Source organism: Cyprinus carpio, chromosome A6 (genome assembly GCF_018340385.1).
Source record: "Cyprinus carpio isolate SPL01 chromosome A6, ASM1834038v1, whole genome shotgun sequence".
Lineage (NCBI taxonomy): Eukaryota > Metazoa > Chordata > Actinopteri > Cypriniformes > Cyprinidae > Cyprinus > Cyprinus carpio.
The window spans coordinates 19,636,218-19,655,582 of NC_056577.1; the positions used below are offsets into that span (position 1 = coordinate 19,636,218).

The 19,365-nt window shown below is 34.7% G+C and overlaps 1 protein-coding gene across 1 annotated transcript in view; it reads left to right on the forward strand.

Moving 5' to 3' along the window:
* Positions 1–19,365, forward strand: part of LOC109084421 (disks large homolog 1-like) — a 113,455-nt gene that overhangs the window by 28,196 nt on the left and 65,894 nt on the right. The window contains exon 4 of the mRNA XM_042758308.1: positions 16,774–16,941. Within this exon, the coding sequence (XP_042614242.1) occupies positions 16,774–16,941 (168 nt within the window). The remainder of the gene's footprint in view (positions 1–16,773; positions 16,942–19,365) is intronic.

Genomic DNA, 19,365 nt, shown 5'->3' on the forward strand with positions numbered 1-19,365 from the left:
GATTAATTGACTAGTCATTTGCACAAATCACTGACTAATTGATTTTGAAAATATGTAATTCTGCATATCCCTACTCTGTCTTCACATGCTCCTTGTCTAACTTAATGTTATATAAATTATTTATGAGTACTGTTGAATGAAATCTCTCATTAATGTCAAAGCTGTGACATAATTGGATTGTTTCAGACCTGTTCTCATCCCTTCAGTTCCTCTGGTCATTCTCTGTCAGGATATGATGGAGAAGAAAAATGGCCCCAACCTGGATCCCTTGCATAAAAAAGTAATATGCAAAAGGAACTGTGTGAAATTCAAGTATCATGGTATTTAGGTGGTACTTCAGTGTTTGAGTTCATTTCTGTTCTTCCTCAGAATGAGCTGTGCTTTCTGTGTCTGACAGTAACATCTGACCACTGTGTGTCATCATAACACTTAACACAAGTCCAGTGAGTGCAGATACTGCATATTTCAGAACTCATTGGAAGTTTCACACACAAATGTAAAGATCCACACCTCGAAACTAAACCAACCCTAAATAAAAACTTGAATAAGAATTAAGACCCACTGTCATCAAACTTAATTAAACATAATCCAACTGCCCTATTCAGCTAACGTGGTGATCATGCTGACATTTCATAATTTATACATGATGGACTAGGGATTGGCGATATGTCCAAAAATACAATAAATATTTTTTTCCATAACGGTATTTATCACGCTATTCATTTAGCATTAATGAGAAAGAAATGCTTTCCACGTGTCTGTTAGATCTTGAGAATAAATGTAAACATAACCTGTTTGTTTAAAATTGACTCCACAGAGTAGCTACTTTTTAATTTTTAATTAAATTTTAATTTTATGAATTAATAAATTACAAATTTTACATCAAAAATGCTGTACAATAAAATAATAAATGTATTCCTTAAAATAATACACCTTTAAAAATGTACTCAATTTTTAAAAATGTAATCAAATGAAAATAACATTGCATTTTTATTTGTATTTTTTATTATTATACTTTTTTTTTGGTCAAAAAAATGCTGCACAACTGAACTGTATACATCTAAACATGAGTGAAATCTGGTTCTTGGTTGTGTGTGTTTTTTTTATATTATTATCATTACTTTAAAAGTTATATTTTATTATATGAATATGATGCATAATTTAAAATGTGCATATATGGTGCATAATATAGCAGTAAATTTGCATGTTAAATAATGATTGAATAATAAAATAAATGTAATTAATTAATTAATTTAGAGGTCCAGCACTATATATATTAGGCTAAAAAAATGTGAACAGTAAAAAAACCTGCCCCATATTATAGACTGATTACAATGATACTTTAGGCTTGTAAAATGACTTCACCTTCAGATAATCTCTGAATACATTCTGAGCTATGGGGCTATGTACCATATGGCATATTACCAAATCTGTCATCACCTTGATAACTTTTGTGTAGTTTGGTAACTTTTCCTTCAATGTCATCACATAGCCTTTTCTCTTTATGGAAAAGATTGCATCCAGGTATTAAAAGACAAATTTCAGCAGAAATGAATGTTGGAACAAAGACTCATCTGGCCAATGAGAGACAAGTTTCTCTCCACTTTATGGATGTGAATCTCTACACACACTTGTCTTACCGGTATCTGATTCTCTGATGGTATCGTGGGAATTCAGCAGTCTGCCATCTAGATATTCTCTGAGAGCTTCTGCAAGGCAGTGGAATGATTAGCATCAGCCCGCGTACACAATTTATTAGGAGAGAAGTCCTCATTGTTCTCAGAGAAACTGCTGAGCACACAGCAATACACCAACTTCTGCTTGAAGAAATGCTTCAAAACTAAGACAAGTTTATGGATCTACGTACAAACTGTCCTTTTCTCCTTGAAACTCTCAGGGACAGGGATTGATTTAGAAGTTAATAACAAGCTTCAGCTTTGGATGAATAATTTTTTTGGATTGAAACTCCTCCAAAAGTCATTGTGTATATCACCAATGTCACGCTGCCAGATTAAATCACTTTGTTGAAGAAAGGATCGGATGATGGATGGTGCTCTGTTCTTAATTCACAAAAAACACTGAAATATTTACCAGGGAAACTGTGGCTCTTATCTTATTATATGTTGGCCGTTAACAAGAAATTAACTTTCTCTATGTAGCCTTTTACTATCATAATTCATCATTGCAATATTTAATCTAATTAATTTGTAGTTAACGATCACTCAGAAGAATATGACTCTGAATGTGAATATTATGAATATTATGAAACCACATTAATGCAAGTTCTGTTAAGTTATTCCCAGTTTTAAGGTGGTCACATTACTATAACAAAAATATGAATGTTTTATATTTAATGACATGAAATGATTTGTTAAAAAAACTATCACTAGTAGTAGTAGTACTATATGGAATAAGTAGCATGTTGCTGTATAATGAAGATAAGTTGATTTTCCTGCAACAGATGCAGCTTTTGTTTCTAATAGTGAGGTTTATGTGTGTGTGTGTGTGTGTGTGTTTGTGCTGTAGTAGTCTGGGATCTGCATGCCTCTCTGCACTCTGATGATGTAACGGCTCAAATGATGTAGTGTGGCAGGGGGGCAGGAGGGAGGAGGGACAGAGGAGAAATGATCACACTCAGATTTATTACAGGCTTCTAATAAACTCATGCTTCATAATTTAGGAGGACCTTCACAATTTCACCTGAAATACTGAAATGAACCTTTAATGGTAACCTTTAAAACTATTGCCGATCCTTTTTACAGATAGGACAAAATATTTTTTGCCAAAGCAAAAACTACTGCTTTTAATGGTTTGATAGTTCTGATGTACATTATTAGCCGAAAAGATTGTCTATTTGAAGTTAATTTATTGTTTTGGATTGGGCTGCATTAATCAAAATAAAACCAAAAGCGTAGTATGGCTTAGTGTCGTAATCCAATCCCAAAGGGTGTAGTTTCATTAAATAAATATATGCGCTGCATATTTGTGAGGAAGCGCAGCACTGTGTTCTTATACATGGAAGCAGCTCACACATTGCTGTTTTCAATGTCTCCAAGCGACTCGGTTCTATGTAAATTCTGCTCCATGCTAACTCATCTCTGCATGTGCTCTGATTTTGGATGTGCATTTGGGGATGCAACATGTCAACTATCTTCCCAAGCTTTTTAAGAGAAGCACTTATAAACTGGCTGTTGTCAACAAAAGAGAGCATTTAATGACCTTTTGTCGTCTTCCACCAAAATAAAAGTTCAGTGGTTTAACTTTTGAAAATGAAGAAATTATGACAACATTAAATATTAGTATAGTAATTTTACAGTTGTACTGTACAATAAAATGATTATGTACTTTTTATAATAAATAAATACTCTTTATATTTTTGCAGTTATTTTAACATTAGACATTTTAATAGATAGTGCTTTTAAGTAAAATATTAAAATAGTATATATTTCAGGAGAAAAAAAACCCTGAACAGAAACAGTATTTTTTGTCACATGGCCCTGCATGTATCTAAATGTAAAAATACAATACATGTAATTTTTTTTTTCTTGTCCGGAATTTTGCTTGGAAGAAAATATAGGGACAGCACCTCTTGGGACTTTAATTGAATACCCCTGACCTGTATAAAAAAATAAATAATTTATTTATATGGTTTTGTAATATCTTTGCCACATATTTCCTTGTGGCATGGTAGATAGGATTCTTATTATATAATTTGAATATATAATTATTATAATTTTAAACATGGTAATGGATTAAAACATAAGTAACAGGCTGGATGTACATTAACCTTACATCTTAACACCTCTGTAAAAAAACAAACATAGATCATAGATAATATATTTTGTCTATAGCCTAAAAAAGCTTAAAGTAAATAGGAAGATTTCAATACATGAGGATTCTGAATGGGATTTTTTTTATGTGAGCCATTAAATGACTTGAGACTCGACTCTGACTCGTGACCAAAGACCCGAGACTTGACTCGGACTCCAAGTTAAAGACTTGTGAACATCTCTGCATTGTTTCCAATGACGTTCACTCTACAGACGTGCCGCGAACACATTGTTTCCCATGACTATATGTGCACTCGTGCCATTGATAACTGTGCACATCGTTTTGTCTGACTGTACATATACCGGCAGCGTGCAGCACCTGCTGCCACTAAATTACAATATAATTGTCTCATATTGTCATTAATATACCTACTGACTTCAACTTGGACCACTAAATAAATAGACTGCTATTGTTATGTAAGTATGAGGGTTATATTATGTAGTGTACAGGTCATTTCAAGAGTGATAAACAAAGTGATAGAAAATATTTATTTTCATGCAATTTAAATGTTTAAAAATGTGGAAACCACTCATTGCATCACACCATCTCCTGACAGCATTATTATTTGTAAAATAGGGGCTTTATGGAGTGTGTGTATACATGGTTATAAGTATAACAGTTTTCATTAATTTAGGGAAATGAACAAGTGTCTTAGCCCTAAAGGGACCGCTTATTCCTGCTTGAAAAGCAAAATGTTATTGATAGTGTAAAAAACATCAACTTTGAAGCACATGCTGATTGATGGATTAGCAATACTCAGCATTACTTAATACCTTCCTGCAACACTACATTCAATGAAGGTAAAATAGTAAAAAACATAATAATATTTCTTTTAAATGGAACCGGAACCGGAAAATTTCTAACAATACCCAACCATATTTATGAAGATCCGTATACTGTAATATATGTTGAATTTTGACATCGCCAACCTTTAAATTAAGTTGACCGTTAGTAATTAACAGTATTGAGCAATGAGTAGTTGAGTATTGTGCATTTGTCCTTTCCACTATTTTTTTTAATAGTTGTTTAATGATTTTAATGGAACCAGAAAATTTCTAATGATTCCCAACCCTAATTTTATGATAGGTGCAGTTTTATCAAAGAAGCGGTTACAAATGTTTGCAGTAAACAGTAAGTCACACAATGACTTGGACTGTTCAGTTTCATGGCTGATACATTTTCTCAGTGATAGCTTTCACTGTTAGAACTTTGTTTTTGGTCAAGAAAACAATAGGTTTGAGCTATTGAACTGACATGGGAAAGCTTGATGGATCCTTGTGTATGATAAACTACTGTCATCTGTTTCAGGTCAAGTTTATAACTTCACTGACATATTGCTTTTTGAGATCAGATTTCATAACTGTACATTACAGGCCATAATAGCTGCCGTTTGATTCAATATCTTCCCTCCTCTGTTGTCCTTGTGATTGTAAATCTGTTGAGAAAGCAGTCTCTGTGTGCCCCGGTTTCACCTCTGAATGGTCCAGATCATTTTTATCCCCTTCTCTCTGTCCTGACACTGCAACCTTCGGCTCAGAAACTCTTCTGTTTCTCTCTAGTGAACTGTGTAATACGCTCACCGCTACTGTTCGCCCCTCCCCCTCCAGTCTGCTTACCTCTCCTCTCTCTCTCTCTGCGTTGCGGACCACGTCTTGTTTGGATAGTTGAGTAGGAGAGCGTCCGAACCTGCTCCTTTTTCCTCGGAGTGATGGCAGCGCTTCCTCTGCAGCAGGTGGAAGCGCAGCAGCGCTAATGGATCGCTCAGAGTCCTTCGTGTTGTGACACGAGACCCTGCGCACTCTGCTGCCCTTTAACCCTCCTCCTGCACCTCCTCCTCCCACCCCCTGGTCACGGTAGGCAGCATGGCTTCTCCAGAGCTCCCTCAAGTGCAGCTCTCTTCGGGAGCGCTTTAAGCTGTCGGGCCGATTGAGTCGAGTCAAGCGAAGAAAGAGGACGGAAGAGCGGTGGACTCAACTGACAAGGGCTCGCTGGATGAAGGCATCACGTCGCCGCTTCTGCTCTCCTTGCCACGGACCGAGCCAAGAGATGAGGGTGCACATCAAAAGCAGGCAGCGGCCAGCACTCATGAAAGCAATTAGCCGGCACCTCAATCTCTGATGGATTGAAGTGCCCGGACGCAGAGAGAATGTCTCCCAGCATCAAAAACTTGGATTGCTTTTCGCCAATGTTGTGCCACTGTAAAGTAGCATGCACCAACAGCACCATCTCACTTATGTTTGGATGCAAGGTAGGGCTTGTTTTGAATTCGAAAGATGCATTACTTGACAGTTGCTTAAACAGTCCTTGGACTCTAATTGTTGGACTCCTAGGACTTTAGCTGCTAATCGTCCTCACACTGAGGATAATTTTGTTGATGACACCTTTAGTGGGTTACGATTTGAACACATGCTCCAGGTTATACCCTTATGGCAATGATCCATTCCTTTGGATGTGATCCTAATAATTATGTGTGGTTAAGGTCGAAAGTCTGACAGAGTTTCCATTTGTCCAGCTTTAATCTGACAAAATGAAAGGCTCGGTAAGAGCTCTGACACTGAAGGTAGATACTCTCCAACCAGGATCTCAATTCAATGCTTGTCAAAATTCAGACTGTACCTAGCTGTGTGTTCCATCCTGTTTTTAATTCCACCGTGTGCAAACCTCATGCGTCTGTGAAAAAAATCTTGAGGGACTTCTGGACGTCTGTTTGCTGAAACAGACTGATTTCAGCTCGAAGCCAAATGAATGCAGCCCAATGGAAGTTTTCATTCGTGATAAAGACTAAAGCTCAGGCCTGGGATTCCTTTCGGTCCATTTTCTGCTCATCTTGTTCAGAGGGGGATGGCAAGTTCTTTTAGTTACATAACTGCCAGGTCCTCTGGGTGTCTTAGCTTGTGTCCCAATTATATTTATGAATAGGATGAAGGGAAAATGGTTATTTTTCGATATTTCACGCTGAATGGTTGGTCTTGGTTCTCTGTGTCTCAAAGCATAGAAACTTGCAGAGTGCACAGGATTACGGCTTGTCACTTTGAGCCTGCACAGACTGATCAGTTCTAAAAAGCTTTCTGTCATTATAGCTGAACCTTCTTTTCTGCTAATCGTGAGATCAGAGGGCTCGGGGAAGCCCTTGTTAACTCCTAGTGACCGTAAATCCCCATTAGTGTAGAGCAAGCACAGAGAAGACTCCTTGCCATTTGTGCTTAGCTGAAACATAGCAATGTGCATGTTGGGTAGCCACTTCAGCTGTTTAAATGTGACAAATTAACATGTTGATGTATGAATTTCATTTTGATCAAACAGTTGTCTAAATTATAACTATGCTTAGCTAAGCTAAAGGGTCTTTTAAAATGCCTCATTGGCTGAATGTTTTATTTATAGGTTTTGCTGCCGTTTTAAAGGACAGTGAATTGCTGAATAATGAACAAGTAAAACTACACAGATCTAGACATCTATTAAAAGCAGATCTAGACATCTATTTGATCGAAAATACAGTAAAAATAGTAAAGTTGTGAAATATTACAATTTAAAATAACTAAAATATATAATCTTATGCACAAGTCTTGAATTTAAATTTAAGCTTTTGAAAGTTGCATTAGCTTGCTGGTATCTGGTGGGTTCATATAGTGCTGAGGAGATAAAAATTAGAGTAGGTTTGTGAGAAGGGGACTGAAGATTGCTTAAATAATACAGCACCCCTGTCCATGCTGTCATCCAGCTGTATAGATGCCTGACTGAAGTCAGCAATGTGACTGAAGCCTGTTGGATACACAATCCACATTGATAATTAAAGCTCAAATGCATCCTTCATTTGTCGAATGAAGTTCCTGAGCTAAACTGTCGCATTGATTTAATCCTGCTGAGATGTGCTTGCCAGACAAAAAGTGTGATGTGAAAGTTTGCTATTTTAAGAATTTAAGCATTTTGTAATCAATTTTGTTCTTATGAGTATGTGATTCACCTGTTGATATGAGTATTTCATTGCTGACCTTTCAGTTTTCCCAGCTGACATCTTGTCCTAGATTATGTGAACTTCTAAGTGTGCATGTCCCTTGAAATGGAACATTTCAGCACAGATTGTTTTATGACCCCTCTCATAATGTAATGTTTGCTAAGAGCTACAAGTTTAAACAATCACACAGCGACACAGAGCTCCTCAACTATAACTCCTAAAACTATATTAAACATTTATGATGTAAATTCAAGCTCACTTCTCACTTCAGTTGATGCTTGAATAAACTCTTTGAATTATTATTCTATTTTCCTGTTGCCAAGTGATATAATTTTCTGTTTGAAGTATAGTATTAAAATATGTCTAATCCTTTTAGTTGAAGATGTTTTCTCTAAAATCCCATGGCGGAAAAACCTAGTTGGTTAGTCAGTTGATTTTATGATTTGTTTGAGCTTTCCTGGACTTCTCTTAGTTTTCAGTGTTTCAGCATTTGTAATTTACTGTATAGAACATCACTCATTCAGTCATTTCCTTTCATATAAAGAAGTATAGCTCACCAAACAATGAAAATATGCTGAGAATTTATTCACCCTCAGTTTGTAAATTTAAGGTGCTCAGAGCTGGGTAGATTACTTATCCAGCTTAGATTAGATTACACTTACTAATGAACTACTGATTTTAAAAGCTTTTAGCTTAGAATTATTAATTTGAAACCTACTTACAAAAACATATTGCAAACATGAATTACAGCATACCCTGCTAGGGTCACATATCAAATTAAAAAAAAAAACACTAGAGAGTGTATATGCCTGTATCAAAAACATCAACCAAGCGCATTGCAACATAAATTCGAAAAACCTAAATTCACACAGCAATGACATTTCTATCTCTAAACATTTTAAGTTGCATAGTACAATGAGAAAACCAAAAAAAAAAAAAAAAAAACGAAAATGTATACCATGCTAGACCAGCATGGCACGAAATCTGTGCCACAGGACACCCTAAATACGAGAAGACATGGCTATGCGCATAAACCGTTGCGAGTCGGTATAACAAACGAACATGGAACAAATATTTATTAATTTTTTTATTCTTAATAAAAAAACAATTGTTCATTATTTGTTCATTTTTTTGTTGCTCTTACGTGACGTAGCAGGTTTAGACTAGGGGCGAGACTTGGGCTGATGACGTGAATCGTTTCAGACAATCTACGGTTTTGCTGTCCACATGAAACGCAAAGGCGTCAATTTTCAGATGTTGCCCTCTGGACCCGGTTTAAAAAATATCAGTTTCCTTCGCCAAACGCCATTCCATGTGGACGAAACACCTATACGTACAAGATGTATCATATACAGCGAAATGCGTCTCCGCTTTGGACGGGCCTTGAAGTGCAATAAGGTAGTAACCATGAAGACAAATCAATATTACAAGAGATATATTAAAGAACATGAAATTCCAGCAAGAACTTTGCTAGGTCAAAGATTTTCCGTGGACAGCGTAATTATCTGCGTAGGCAGATCTTACACTGACCCAGTGACTTTTTCCCGTGACTTTCTTTAAATTAATGCTGGCTGTACTCCAGTGATTAAAGGCTGCTTTCCCACTATTTTCCATTATGTTTGTTGCTGATTCTTCTGAGGGCGTGATTCTGACACCCCTCCCCTCTCCGACGGAAATCTTTGGAAGAAGCCACGAGCGTATAATAGCACAGGTTTTATTAGGAAAAAATATAAACGTTCAAAAAGGAATTTAGAGAATCAATTAATTTTTGATCAAACTTATTACCATTGTGTAAATAAATGTATCTGTATCGCATAAAAAGTAACTGTGTTCTGGAATTACGAGTACTTTTAAAAAGTAGTTTACTCTATTACAGTACTGATATTGGAATCTGATTACGGTAATCCAGATACATGTAACCGTTACTACCCAGCTCTGAATTACGCTTAAGAAAAATGAAGTAAAATACATAATTAATCATCTCTAAATACAAAACAAATATTAAAACATTAGATAATTAATAAAAAACAATACATAAAAAGATGTTTAATAAACATTACCAGAGACACGTTAATTCATCATAACGAAAAAATTCATATTAAACTAATATACTTACACATACTTACCTAAAAAACATATAACTTGATTGTACATTTGTAGCAAGATGTAAAAATTGCTATTTGTCTGAGATTGAATTTATTTAATGTTATTCTATCAAGATATGCTTGGACATCAAGCTATGGATAATCCTTTTATGGACATATTGACTTACATAACTGAAGTGCAGTCGATTTTTATTCTGGGTATCATTGGCAGTATTTCCTTTTTACAGGGACTTACAGTAAGGCATGTTAGAAATCAACAACCAATATGTAAAGTTCCTTTTTTGAGCGGCAGTTCCACATGCTCTCACATGAGCATCATTCATTAGCAATTTGTTACGTAAGGCATGTTAGAATTGATCACCCCTTATGTCTTTGTTGATAAGCTATTAGAGCAGCAGAGGGAATCCTACTGAAGTGTGTAAAACGTCTTGCAATGTGGTTGTCCCGAGTGCATATGATGTAACGAGGGCATGGATGAGGAAAGAAGGGAAGGAAAGAAGGAAGACCAGGGAAAGAACGAACTCCACTCTAGTCCGGAATTATTTTTACTCCAATCACACAAGAGTTTAAGCATGGAATATTACACCACAACAAATATGAGCTACAGGATATGATGCTACACTCCAGGGTGTCTTGTTTTGTGTTATCCAGTGGTTCTCAAACAAGTTACACCTAAAACAATGTTTTAGTTATTTTTCTGTGAGTGCAAGCTTAAAGGAATATTTTACCCCAGAATAAATGCTGTCATCGTTTACTCACTGTAATGTTGCTCCAAAACATGTATGCTATGCATTTCTTTCTTTTGAAAAACCCAAGCAAACAAAAAAATTAAAATGTTTTTTTTCATAAAATGAAAGTTCAGTGTTGTTGGAAGGACTTCAGCGATCAGCTTCTAAAAAGGAAAAAAAAAAGCATCATAATATGTAAAATTTACAATAACATTTGGAATGGATTACAGTATATTTGCAGTCCAATTGGAACACATTAATACTAAATTTGGAAGTAAGAGTTGATGTAGCCAATTTTCAAACCTCTTCTGCTGTCTAGAAGTATTTTAGCCTATGTTATGGATACTAGGCTGTCATGCTCAAAAACAGAGTGCTGAATCCAGCGTTTCTGGGTCAAAAGCTACTATAAATTCATATTAAGAAAATTGTCTTTGGGGTGAAATAGAATAAAATCCTGCTTTTTATGTTGATTGAGTTACTATTAGAATATAAATACTAAATCAGCATTGTTATGTTAATTCATAGCTTGAGGATGGTCAACACTTATTCCCATCTCAAAATCCTGAGGAAAGTATGAGAGCGAAGCAACAATCATAGGTGTAAACGAGTTAAATGAATCTTGTCAATAGATCAGAAATTAGAAATAAAACTTAAAAGTATACATTTTTATTTTTATTAATATTTTTCATGTCATGAACTTTTTGCGATTTAATTAGGCTGTCAATTGATTAAAAAGTAAATATAATTAATTAGATGTTATGCCACCCAATTGCAAATTATTTGTTTAACTTATTGAAATATGATTAAACAGCCTTTCATTGACATGAAGTCAACCCATTTTACAATTGAATTTGCAAATCAGTGTCAAATTAGGGTCCATTCTCTCATTTTGCTTCTTTTTCTCTGCTTCCATTTAAACTCTGTAAACCCCATTTCTTCACCCAGCATTTGCTTATGGCTTTTGTTCCTGTCTTGTGCAGAATGAATCTTCACAGTAATGCAGAGCTTTCTCATAAAGGACCTACAGCTGGCTTCCTGTTAGTTAATTATAGTCATCTCAAGGGAGAGCTGCCAAGAAATAGACAGCCGTCTTCTTTTTTGATGTGTAACAAAAACAAAATTTGTGCTTGATTTGTTTTTTAGGATTTATGCTTCCAATTTGAGCAGTTAAATCTGTCCATGTTTGTTTTTAACCAATGCTTAATCATGAAAGATGGTGTTTCCCGACCTTTATTTATTTAAATGGTCTTTTCCCCCCCGCATATACTCCCATAACTCAATTAAAAAGTTTCAGGAAAAAATTAATCAAGACCAAACCATGAATGTGTTTGTGTTGAACTCTATTATTTCCATTAAAAATTATGTTCTTTGATATATAATAAAATAATGTTTCTTATCATTTAATTATAAATAGATATATGTTTTTGCATGTTTATGAGTTCCAGCAATTCATTTTGAGGTCTTTAGACAAGTTTATTTTGGGGAACGTTTTGCAAGTGACCCATAGCACTTTTCTTGCTTTATTTGTATTGTCATCTGGTGTTTGAGTGTAACAAAACTCAGCCTGCTTCGGTTTTGGATGAGCAGTGGCAATGCGCTTTGAAAGTTTAATTTTAGGTTTTGCAGTGGGGACAGCTGGGAGGAGGGAGGGCCATGATGTTTCCTAGAGAGACAAGAGGCAGAAACTATTTTAATTCTGCTCACAGCACACTGTCTGTTTAGATGTCAGCTCTTTCTTCATCTCCCAGGTTGAAGCAGGAGTCAGAGTGGATGTGATGATTTCATGTCTCGTTCCTGTCTGCCCTGTGGATCACAGCAGGAAAAGGGCAGACAGAGGGAGGGGGAAGTACAGTTCTCAGTGCTTATTGGGATGGCATATGAAGTTGTGATCAAATATGCACTTTATTTTTTAATTAATTTTACAACAGCACTGCTGGAAAATATAGCTTAAGCTATTTTGGAACATCATAGCTAGTTTGTTGCTGGTCCAAAATGGTCTGTCAGCTTGGACCATATAGAAACCAGCATCATTGTTTCAGAAACTGTCAGATTAAAAGGATTATTCATCCCAAAAATAATATTCTGTAATCCTTTGCTCACCCCTATGCTATTTCATGCTTGTATGATAGTATATTAAAAATGTTTTTGCTGTTTTTGTTGTTGCTGTTTGTGACTTTGAAAGTCATTGTGGTCCAAAAGTTCCAAAAAGGACATAAAGGATAGATTAATAATCCATAAAACTCCATTGGTTTAATCAAAGTCATCTGAAGTAATACAGTCATTATGTATGATGAGCAGAGCATTTTGGAATGACATCAGGGGGAATAATTGATGACAGAATTTTAATTTTAGTGATCTACACCTTTATTATTGATTTGCCAGCAGGACAAGAAGTGAAATATAATACCTTTAAAAAAAAATGGGGGCAGTAATTTTTTTTTTATTTTTGTTTGTTTCAAAGAAATTGAAATTAATAGAAATTGAAGGTCACATTGATCAAAAGTCAAATACATGCTATTATTTTGAACTTTGTGTTCATCAAGGAATTCCTTAAAATTTCCACAAAAATAAGCAATATTTTAAACATTGGTAATAATAAGAAGAAATGTTTTTTAGAAACCAAATCAGCATACTAGAAGGATTTATAAAGGATCATTTCACACGTGACCCAGAAAAACTTGTAATTTTGTACCACAAGTACATTTAAAGAATCTTTTATTAAATTGTACTTAATCTTTTTTTTTTTCAGGTCGAATTTTTGATATTATTTTGATATGTATGTATGATGTATTAAAAATATATATATATATATTGTAATATATATATATATATATATATATATATATATATATATATATATATATATATATATATATATATATATATATATATATATATATTACAATATATTAACATAAACTTATCTTAGAGTGTTATAATTTTTCACAATATTACTGATTTTTACAGAATTTTTGATCAAATAAATGAAGCCTTATTGAGTTTAAGAGACCGTTTCAAAACCATTTTTAAAAAATCCTTACAGTGGTAGTGTGGTAGTGGTAGTGTTCCACATATCATTTTATATTTGACAAACATGCTCGCCCAGACACAGAAAAGCTGGTGAATATTATGCAAACTTCACTAGTGGTATAATTAGGTCAAATGCTTTCAAATGGGCCTGTGCTGTCTGGTAAATATAACAGTGTCTCAGTTTATAATTGAAACACTTATTATTCTAAAACAGTAGAATTTATTTCATAATTGACCCCTTTTTTGTCAAACAGAATGATTGCCTTTTGTTTGAAGGGCCTCAGATATTCAGCAACAACTGCTCAGCCGAGGTGAAAGTGCCAGACTTCATAATCCCAAATTATGCTGATTACGCATTTATCATGCAAATGATGCTTAGTCTTGTGGAGTGAATATGGTTGTTTTGGGAGCTGTGGGAAGTGCAGCCATGATACAGAGCTCTCCTGAAGGTGTTCAAGGTGAAGCATCTATAATAAAGTGCTGTGTTTGCTGAGCTCTGGGCTTCGGTATGTTTTCTGCCAAATAAACAGACACGAGCTGACAGCTTTACAGCAGCACGGTTAGACCTGATACAGAAGGGGCACGAGGAGCAGGCGCGGGGCCTCTTCCACTCCTTAAGATCCTATACAGCATCCATCAAACTGCATTTCTTTCTCAAGGTTCACCCTGCTCTAGGGCAGTGGCATTGTATTGTAGAGGACATCGCCTGTGTAAAGCCTGTCTAGCGTTCGTTTTTCACTGCTGTCAAGTTTTCCGAGACCTGTCCTCCTCGGTTGAATGGTTGTGTGAGTGATCTCTCTGCATTTGTTAGGTTTTACTGACGTTAGCTCAGTTTGGACGGACCAGCACAGAGCGAGAGAGCGTTGAGCCAGTCGAGCAGCTCATTATCCAGGCAAGCTGGCCCCACAGTGGCAGCGGCTGCGCGCCTGAAGCCGAGTCACTGAAGCACTCAGCGGTGTAATAACATCTCCAGAACTGCTCCCCGTCTGTCCCTTTCTCTCCCAGCAGTGGCTCAGAGTTCAAACTCACCTTTCAATTTTGCTGCCTTTGTGGCCCGCTGAGAGTTCAGTTTGAACTTTTGAGTTGTTCAGAACAAGGCAAAGGACTCTGTGCACAGCATTTCTGCTGAAAACTCAGCAGACTTTTTAGGATTTTGAGGTCCCATTTCAGTAATTATCATTTTTAAACAAATAAAAAAATTATAAAAAAAAAATAGAAAAAAAATCTATTTATTAATTAAAAAAAAAATTTTATATGGATTAGAAATAAATAGAAAAAAAATCTATTTATTAATTAAAAAAATATTGTTACTGTATATCTATTACTTTTTAGTTTTTTGCTTTTTGTTTTGGAATTTATACTGTTTTTAACCAGCTAGATAATATTATTTATTTATATAATAGTTCAGTTTATTATTTTTTACTGGTCCAACCACAAAATAAGGTTAATATTATTTCTCAGAAAAAAAAAATTATATGGCTCAGAAAAACTATTAATTAATTATTAAAAATATTATATCTGTTGCTTTTTGGTTTGGTTTGGAATTTGTATAACATTTCAGTTTATTTATTAATTCACACTGGTCCCACCACTTTATTTTTTAGGAGCATAAAATGGCACAAAAAAATCTATTAATTAATCACTAATTATATAGTATTATTTTTCATTTGTTTTAAATACTAAAAATCTTGCATCTATCTATCTATCTATCTGTCTGTCTGTCTGTCTGTCTCTCTCTCTCTCTCTCTCTCTCTCTCTCTTATACACACACACACACACACACACACAACATCACTCACACACACACACACACACACACACACACACACACAAATAATTTTCCAGCAGATTATTCATTTAGCAGACTTAAATGCATCTTGCTTATCTTCAGAACAGTGCATCAGTAGCTTGTGATGTGTTTTTGATACAGAGGTCTGAAGTCATTTAAATAAGTTGTATGGACCAATTTTTTGTGCTAAAATAGGGCATGGGATTCTACTGTGAATCTCCATGTTGGCAAATATACTCAGTCTTCCCCCATGCTGCTCAGAGGCAGTGACATTACTGTAAGGAACCAGCATAAGACCCCATCTTGGAGTTTGTCCCACTTTTTAGGGCATCTGCCTTCTCTAAGAAACTTGCCCTCTTTTTGTTCCCTCAAGACTTGTGTTTGCATTTCCTAACCCATATCCTAGGAATGCCATAGAGGTGGGCATATGTATCAGGGTCAACAAGGCACGTGGACAAGATGGATGTCTGTGGATAAAAGGCACTGCTGAATAATTTGCGTTTCCCGTTAAGAAAGTAACAGAACAATATTTCACATACAGTCATGGCAGATTGGGGTCGACTGTGACGACTGTGCAGCGGGTAGGATCCGGGGGTGCCTGGCTCATTTAAAAAGTGTTTCCCATCTCAGGATTGTGGTCTAGAGAGAAATAAAGTTGAAATAGTGTTTCACAGTTCTGTATCAGTCCTGTATTTAAACTTTGTGAGGTCTTGTTTTATTTTTCGTCAGATCATAAGTATTCTACATTGCGGTTTGAATTTGAATGCCCAATGCTCAGAATTAACCAGTGTTAAGTATTACTTTTTATTAGATAAAAAAAAAAATTGTCAGTGAGGTAAGAAAAAATTTATGCAAAGGAAACACTACTTTATTTTTCTCATCTCACCTGCAAATCTTTATTTTTAAATCTAAAAACAAAAATACTTTATGATTGTATACCATTTCATAAAAAAAGTATGACATTTGGTATTAAATGGAAAAAATTGCAAATTGGGTAAAATGTAATACGGGCAAATCTAGATTTTTTTTTTTGTTGTATGCATTTTTTTTTTTTTTTAAAGAAATGTATAATTTATTATTATTATTATTATTATTTATTTTTTAATTTTATTATTATTATTTTTGCAATTTAATCATTAAAACATAATACTATATTCAACATTTCCTTATCTACCTGTGGTTTGAGGAGCTCTCTCTCTCACACTGGGCGTATGACATCAAATTGTGTATGAAACATTCGTGTTTGGGCCAGTGTAGCTATAAGCAATGTGTTTAATATATTATTATGTTATAACTGTACGCATTCTCTCTCTCTCTCTTTTTTTTCCTCCTTCTCAGAAATATAAATATCAGGATGAGGATACCACATCGCCTCCAGAACAAAGCTCTCCACACCTACCAGGGGATGTGCGTCCTCCTGAGCTGGTGCAGGTGTCGGAGAAGAACATCTCCCAGATTGAGAATGTACACGGCTATGTTTCCCATTCACACATCTCTCCTATGAAGGTAAAATCTCCCAGCATTCCTCTGGCTCCATGACAGATTTCTGTGCTGCATGGCATCTATTCACTGTCTCTGTGCACTCTGTAAACATGCTTAAATGTTGTGTGTGTGATAGAATCTCCATCAGTGTCATGTTTACACGTGCACAAACATAAACACGAAATCAGTTACATTCATATACACTAAATGAAAGACTCCGACTACAGCTAATGATTATTTTGCTAATTGAATCTGTTTATTTCAAATGAGTGTGCTGATGGATGTTTTACGTGCAGAGCTTACAAACACGATCTATAATTCAATTTGTTGTAGATTATTTTCATTATTGATTAGTGATTTTAGCAATAAAATCAGCTCTGTTAGGGACACCTTAGTACAAAAAAGCAGATGCATTTATTGAAATGTATAGAACATTGTATCTTGAATGAATATTTCGGTTCAGTGTTTTGTAGGCTGTGAAGTTGTTTCTGCCACTGGAATGTGAGAAGAATTTTTTTCTAGCCTAAGCTCAGTTTGCTGGTTTCCAGTAGTTTACGGGAAAGCTGGGAACCAGCTTAAAAATAAATAGAAAAAATAAGGTTAACGTTATTTCTTAGGGGGAAAAAAAAACTTTATATGGCTCAGAAAAATCTATTAATTAATAATTAAAAATATTATTATAATCCGTTGCCTTTTGGTTTGGTATTTGTATAACATTTCAATTTCTTTATTTATTTACACTGGTCCCACCACAATATAAGCTCAGTTTTTTTATTATATGGAATAAATAAATAAATAAACTACTAATTATATAGTTTTATTTTTCATTTGTTTTAATTACTAAAAATCTTTCATTTGTTACTTTTATTTAATTTACTTTTTGTACCCATCTGTTTTAACCAACTAGGTACGTTCTCTCTCATATATATATATATATATATATATATATATATATATATATATATATATATATATATATATATATATATATATATATATATATTATATATATATATATTATATATATATATTTTTTTTACTATTTTAGATTAACAGAAGAAAATCAAGTAGCTTTAGTTTTGCAGACTAGCCAAATCAATTGAACACTAGCTTGTCCAAGTTGGAAGACCAGTTTAAACCATATAGGACCAGCAAAAAACTTTGGCTGGTTTAGGCTGCTTTTTTTCAGCCAGGTAGATGGAGTAACTTTCACCTGTAGTGCTGTTTGGAGGCTTTGTGCTTATAACAAAGTATTGTAATCTAGCTGCTTTGTTGTATAAAGTTAAACATAGAGTAGTGTGTAATATATCATGTCCACTGCTGAGAAAACAGGTCAGTAGCAAGCAACCCTTGAAAAATAATAGTTCCGTTCCAAATGCTAGTGCCTTGTTATCTGCTTCCTACATAAGAAGCTGTTCTTAACCAAGATGAACCTTGTAAGGCATTGGTTTGAACAGTTCTACTTGTACGCTTCAAACTTTCTACTTACGCATAATGCATAAATAGTGCTCATGAAGTGCATGTGAGAATAGACTCCCAGCTGATTTAAAGTACAGTATGTGTTAGCACATGTTGCTAATGACACAGTACTCCAAGCACAAATCAAGCAAATGGAAGATTCACAAATGGAAGATTTTAGTTATATGTAACGACTATGTATTTATATAGAGGCCTAAGGAGTGACTGATAGTTCACCGCAGAAGCTTAATGCAAGTCGTGTGCCAAATGAGAAGATAGCAAGCACAGACACAAGAAAGATTTAGCAGTATTATTTATTAAAAACTGGACTTCTACACAGTTAGCTTTGTTGATCTGGTCATCATTAATGCATTAAAGCCAGTCCACAGAGACTGTTCTGCTGTACAGTCACTCAGTTTTCTGTGGCAGTCGGGTGGAACTCTTAAAATATGGATGCACAATGAAACATTTGTCAGAAAAAGATTATGTACATAGCCTGATTATGTTTTCAGTACTTTATGTTAGCAGTACCACTAACTGTTTCAGCTGCGAATGATTCGGTTTACTGGCCAAAAGAGAAACCTTTTTTTTTTTTTTTTTTTTTTTTTTATAAATCTATCTTGATTAGGCCTACACAGAAAGAATCTGCACATTGTTTCTTATTTTCTCTATTGATTACAGAATTTTGCAGAATGGATTTAAGTATGGTAAATTGTGTTAAACTGCTCTGGGAATACTACAGTCATAATGGTAAGACATTAAATAATATCACACAACGTTACAGTGACCTAACCAGATGTGATGCAATAAAGCAATTAACAATAAAAACTCTTCCATAACCTTTTTTTTTTTTTTTTTTTTTGGCCAGCAAAGGTATTTTGTTGATCATTTTGTTCTATTTCTGTGGCAATTTTCAAAAAGCTGTCATTTTATATTCCGTTTTTATAATAATTTTGCAGCTTTTATGACCTTATCAATTTAGAGAATATA